Source organism: Phoenix dactylifera, chromosome 17 (assembly GCF_009389715.1).
Source record: "Phoenix dactylifera cultivar Barhee BC4 chromosome 17, palm_55x_up_171113_PBpolish2nd_filt_p, whole genome shotgun sequence".
In the NCBI taxonomy this organism is placed as follows: domain Eukaryota; kingdom Viridiplantae; phylum Streptophyta; class Magnoliopsida; order Arecales; family Arecaceae; genus Phoenix; species Phoenix dactylifera.
Genome location: NC_052408.1, coordinates 12,697,302 through 12,703,376, shown reverse-complemented (window position 1 = coordinate 12,703,376; position 6,075 = coordinate 12,697,302). Strand labels below are relative to the sequence as shown.

The 6,075-nt window shown below is 44.6% G+C and overlaps 1 protein-coding gene across 3 annotated transcripts; it reads left to right on the top strand.

Moving 5' to 3' along the window:
• Positions 1-797: 797 nt before the first annotated feature.
• Positions 798-5,670, top strand: LOC103717632 (protein indeterminate-domain 5, chloroplastic-like). 3 transcript variants are annotated; one of them, XM_008806136.4, is made up of 5 exons: positions 798-1,108; positions 1,221-1,321; positions 1,510-1,781; positions 2,326-2,722; positions 4,149-5,670. In XM_008806136.4, exons 3-5 carry the CDS (start codon positions 1,610-1,612, stop codon positions 5,332-5,334), a joined length of 1,755 nt encoding a protein of 584 aa, XP_008804358.2. In that variant the 5' UTR covers positions 798-1,108; positions 1,221-1,321; positions 1,510-1,609; the 3' UTR covers positions 5,335-5,670. The 3 variants fall into 3 exon arrangements, with proteins under 3 accessions (XP_008804358.2, XP_008804351.2, XP_026664720.2); XM_008806129.4 differs by having other exon boundaries at positions 1,497-1,781; XM_026808919.2 differs by having other exon boundaries at positions 1,493-1,781.
• The last annotated feature ends 405 nt before the right edge of the window (positions 5,671-6,075 follow it).

Here is a 6,075-nt window from a genome sequence, read left to right as displayed (position 1 = left end):
TTCCATTTAGACTCATTACCAACCATCAAATGCATTCAAGTGGGTCCCACCCATAAACACTCACTAATTAAATCAGGCAAAATAAGAATAAATAAGCGTTTATCAAATAGACTAGCTGAGCTGGCTAGCATTCAAACTTTGATGGCACCATTCCTATTTATTATAAATAAATAGATGGATGGATGGATGGATCGATAGATAGATAAAATAGGACTCCACTTCATCTCTAACCACATACCATTAATAAGTAAACCCATCTAAATGGATGATGGATGATTTTTTTTTTTTTGGTAAATCGGATATTATACATGGATGAGGGATGATTGAACTTGATAGAACTAGACTAGCACATGGTTCAGAGGAACTAAATTCTATTTCCAAATTGAAACGAGCTAAAAAGGATCTACGTTAATGACTTTGAGCATTATATCCAGGAGGGGAAGAGGAACAATTAAGGAGAAAAGTACACAAACATCGAAAGGGGTAAGAAAGCCCCTTCCATCTACCCATCTCCATCCCATTCACAACACGTTTTTGTTACCTTTTATTTTCAGGTAATCTCTTTTTGTTACTTATTACACTTGTAGTAGCACAGGGAGAGTGTGGCTCTTTTACCAGCTGGAGAAAAGAGGGTGAGGATGGGTTGCTGGCTTTTGTCCTCACCTTCCTGAGAGGAGACACGGAACAAGAGAAGGAGGTGGGGAGAGGGTAAGGGCTACAGCGCCGTGGGCCCCCCTCCCTCAACACATAACGACACCCTTGCCTGCGTGAACCTCCATCAAGAGCACCTCCCTTACTCCACAACACCCCACCCCTTCTCTCTCTCTCTCTCTCTCTCTCTCTCTCAATTTATAAAGAGTTTTATTGGAATTCTTATTTGTGGTGCAAAGGGAAGAAGAATAGGGAGAAGAAGAAAGGGGAGAAAAGGGGAACAGAAAAAAGAGAATAGCCATAGGGAAGAATTGCAGGAGGAAAAGTACGACAAGCAACTGAAAGAAATCAAGATACCAAAGTCTTAGTTTTCTCTCTACAACGCATATAGAAGGGACGAGTGGAAGGGGAAAGAGGAGGAGGAGAAGGAGGAGAAAGCAAGAGGTCTTTTGGATTGGTTTGTATTCTCTTTCTTTATTTATTTTTTTTCCTCTCCCTTACTTTGTTTTGTTCTATCTCGCTCACACTTTACTTGTTTTGAGTGCAACTCTCTCTTTGTTCTTTTGTAGAGGTAGGAAGAGTCAGGAGGTAGAGTTTGGAGGCTTTTGTTTAGGGCTGTCTGCTAAGTATACAGATCCACAGACCACACTCTTATGTACTAAGATTTGGGGTATTTCTCTCTTCCGCCCTTTCTTTGGTTTTTTTCCTGGCTTCTAGATTTAGAGGAGGGAGGGGAGAAGGGAGGGCAGATAGATACATAGAAATAGATGGAACAAAAGGGTGCTCATGGTTCTATGTTGGGTAGCGAGGATTTTTTTTTTGTGGCTCTGATTTGGACTAGTCAGTGATCCTTACCAGAAACCAAAAAACAACAGTAAGTAGGGAGGAAGAGACCAAGAGCAAGAACACCATCAAGGTTTGAAAAGGGCCGTGTTGTTTTCCTGCTTTGGTCTAAGAGATGGCAGCAGCCTCATCGTCGGCTCCCTTCTTTGGAATCCGAGAGGAAGAGCACCACAACCAGCAGCATCTTCAGCAGCAGCAATCTTCCTCCACTCCGGGCTCCTCAGCGCCTGCTGCTTCTCAGCCTCCAGCTCCTCAAAAGAAGAAGCGGAATCTCCCTGGAAATCCAAGCAAGTATCCACACCCTCGCTCTTTTGCATACTTCCACCTCCCTTTTAATTCCTCCTTTGTCCCTCAAACCCTAACTCTGATTTTCTTTTTTTTTTAATTTGAACTTTAAAAAACCTCAATAATACACATGATTATGGGAATCGATACATATTTTTTTTCTCTGTTATGTTGGTTAATTGTATGATTCTTGAACCAATTCATTAGTTTAATGGATTGGATATCTGTGAGAGTAGATGAAATGGTTTCTTTTCCCTTGCCTTTCTGGATATCTATGGGAGTGTATGGATGAAATGGTTTATTTTCCATTGCCTTTCTTCCTTATTTTTTCTTTTTCCTCTTTCTATCAAAAGATCCATGAAAAGCTTCAAACTCGATTGGATCATCAGATTTCAATCTATTAGTCCTTCAGTCTTCTCAATTGGCATGAAATAATTCATATCTTTTTGTGCATGATATGCCAACTTTTTTCTTCAATCATCTCATCATCTTTATCGAGTTTTTGTACATCCACGAGATAAACCATCCATTCAATCATGACTGCAGATCCGGATGCGGAGGTGATAGCACTGTCGCCGAAGACGCTTCTTGCAACAAATCGGTTCATCTGCGAGGTTTGCAACAAAGGGTTCCAAAGGGAGCAGAACCTGCAGCTGCACCGGCGCGGCCACAACCTGCCGTGGAAGCTACGGCAGAAGAACCCCAAGGAGCAGCGACGCCGGGTCTACCTCTGCCCGGAGCCAACCTGCGTCCACCATGACCCGTCGCGCGCCCTCGGCGACCTCACCGGCATCAAGAAGCACTTCTGCCGCAAGCATGGTGAGAAGAAGTGGAAGTGTGACAAGTGCTCCAAGCGCTACGCCGTGCAGTCGGACTGGAAGGCCCACTCCAAGACCTGCGGCACCCGAGAGTACCGCTGTGATTGCGGCACCCTCTTCTCCAGGTACAACACCATTCCATCCATCCATCCATCCATCCATCCATCACAACCATATATCGAATCCATCCATGATTGGACCATCATCATCATTCATGCCATCATGGTGATGTGGTGCACACTGAGCTGCACTCACTCACACACAAGCACACACAGACAGATACGCTTGCTCTTGGGCTTGGTGATTAGGGTTTCTTGTGTTTGTGTTAGGGTTAGGGTAGTTATGGCTGGATTGACAGGAGCGAGAAAAGATCTGGGTGCAGTGAGACACTGCTCCCACGTGAGTTGTCTATGGAACTGAACTGCCATGGTCATTGAGATTTCAAAAAAAGGCACTCATCTTTCTCCCTTGAAACCAACGCCTCCTTTTGCACTCCTCTTCCTCTCTCTCTCTCTCTCTCTCTCTCTCTCTCTCTCTCTCTCTGTGTGTGTGTCTATCTTTCTCTCTCCTATTCACGTGGTGACATCTAGGCAAAGGTTTAGCAGTCTTGTTCTCTTGTGGGTTGGCTACTTGCGGGCATGGCCTTGGGCCTTGGAGGTCCCCCATTTCAACAAAACTTTCGTTTCTGAAGGATGGTTCCTCTCTCTCACTCACATTATTTTCTCAAGGTGTGACATTCATGGGATGTCATTAATGTAAGGAGTCGTCAAAACGGAGGGCCTGCAGTTTTGCTTCTCGCGTTGGCATACATGGATGTTGATGGGCGTTGGGCATTGATGGAGGTCCTGAAAATTGGGGCTACTGATTGGTGGCTTTCATGGTTTTGGTTAAAATCTTGCATTGGGATGGATGAAAGATTTCATGGGGTTTGGAATTTAATGATGGAATGAGGGCTGGTAGATGGTGGATAGTTTTCATGTTTCTTGCAAAGTTTCTCTTTGCATTAATTGAAGGAACAGTGCCACATTTGGGTTTCTCTTGAGAGAGACTGACTCTTTTCAACTTCAAGGAGAATTTCCTCTCTGTTCTTCTTTCGACGAATGCCTCTTGATGGAAGTGGACTAACTTGAACCCTCTTGTTTCTATATATATTAATTTTCTTGGCGAATTGTGACAGCTTTCCCCATCCATTGAAGTTCCTATCATCGGGAACTTGGAGATCTGGTTGGTGCCTTTCATAAATTTTGCTTCTGCATGTTTTCTAACTGGTCTTCTTTGGATTTATGCATTCATTGATGTTGTTTTCTAATAGTTAGCCAGATTTTAACTAAAAAATAAAGATTGGGTATGGAAATAGGTACTGTTTTGCATTGTTTCTTGCCAAGAAAATCTCTTTTTCTTCCGTTCTTTTTCTTTTAACGAGTGTTAACATGGCCTTGGCCTGAAAATTTATTTATCAACACTTGCTAGATTTTGAAGTAATCTTACTTCTACTAGTGTGATCCTCTAATTGATTGACTAGAATCTCACTTCTGATTTTAACTAATGCAGGCGTGACAGTTTCATCACTCACAGAGCCTTCTGTGATGCATTAGCACAGGAGAGTGCGAGGATTCCAACCGGCCTTAGCACCATTGGCAGCCACTTGTATGGGCATAGCAGCATGGGTTTGGGCCTCTCCCAAGTAAATCCTCAGCTGTCTTCCTTGCAGAATCAAACCCACCCATCTGCCGACCTCCTCCGCCTCGGAGGAAGTGGTGGTGGGACACAATTTGATCACCTCAATCATCCCTCCTTCCGTCAGCCCCAGCCCCCGCACTCCTCCCCCTTCTTCCTCGGTGGTGGCTCAAGCCAAGGCTTCAATGATGACCCTCAAAGCAATCATCCCTTGCTCCAAGGCAAACCCTTCCACGGCTTGATGCAACTCCCTGATCTCCAAGCCAACACCAATAATGCCTCATCTTCCTCCACGGCAGCAGCCACCGCTGCCAATATTTTCAATCTTAGTTTCTTCTCTAATGGCGGCAGCACAAGCAACATGAACAATAGCAACAACACTGGCAATCAGAGCACCAATCTGCTGATCCCGGATCACTTCAACAACGGGAATGCAAGTACTGAACCGACGGCCCTCTTCTCGGGAAATCTCATGAATGATCACATGGGCCCGAGCATCTCTTCTCTGTATAACAGCTCTATCTACAATGAATCTTCAGTGCCTCAGATGTCAGCAACTGCACTACTTCAGAAGGCTGCCCAAATGGGTGCAACCTCCAGTGGTGGCAGCGGTAACTTCTTGCTCAGAGGATTCGGCTGCTCTTTTTCTAGTGGATCAAAACCCACTGGTTTCCAGGCTACATTTAGTGGTGGTGGTGATGGAGAGAGCTCAAGGTCTCAGGTAGAGCATGAGAACCATTTTCAGGACCTTATGAACTCCCTTGCCAATGGGAGCACTGGAATATTTAGTGGTGGACATGAACAACAGACTGGGTTTGGTGGCTTCAACCCAGGCTTGTGTAACATGGATGATGGCAAGTTGCACCGTAACCCATCAACTGGAGGCATCGGGGGGTCTGACGGATTAACCAGAGACTTTCTTGGGGTGAACAGTATGGTGAGAAGCATGGGTGGAGCGATTTCTCCAAGGGAACAGCATCTTGGTATTGACATAGGCTCCTTGGATTCAGAAATGAAGTCCGGTTCCTCGAGTCGATCCTTTGGTGGAGGGAATCTGTGACAGGAATGAAGAGATCCAAGAGGGAAGAAGTAAAAAGAAGAGAACTCGGTAGGTAATGTGACTCAACTTGGTCAACCGTTAGAGGAAAGCTGCTTCTGTTACTGTAGCGTTGTTGTTTAATTACTGTAGTAGGGTCCCAGTAACTGTATGTTTCCTATCTCGCAGGTCTTATCCATCATTTCTCCTGCTTCCTTTAGATAAAAGTTCTCTGTTATATATAGTCCTTAAACTGGAAATAGGCTTTTGTTTCTTTCTTTCTCTTTGATCTTTTTTCCCTTCCTTTCTCCTTCCTTGAGGTGTTGTCACTGCTTAATAAAAAGTACGTTTCTCCTTCAAACTAAAAGCTGTTGTGCATGAGACAACGCTGGTACACCTGTCTCACTGCCTAACGTGAACATACCAACTTACACCTTTGGATCCCTACAATCATACACTGCCATTGTCCTCTTGTGTTCCTTCGCTCGGTCCCTTCTCTCTCTCTCTCTCTCTCTCTCTCTCTCTCTCTCTCTCTCAGACACATAGACACACAAGTTAGTGTCCTTGTATGTGAGGTTAAGGAGAGACGAGGCCAAGGGATCGAGACGACGAGAACGGTGGCTATTAGGTTAAATGGTGCATGCACGTGTATATGCTTGGGATGGAATGAAGAGGAGAGAGAGAGAGAGAGAGAGAGAGAATAAAGAGAGACTCTCAATAACCATAAATCTATTCTCCTTCCAACGTGGGGAATGTTTTTAAAGT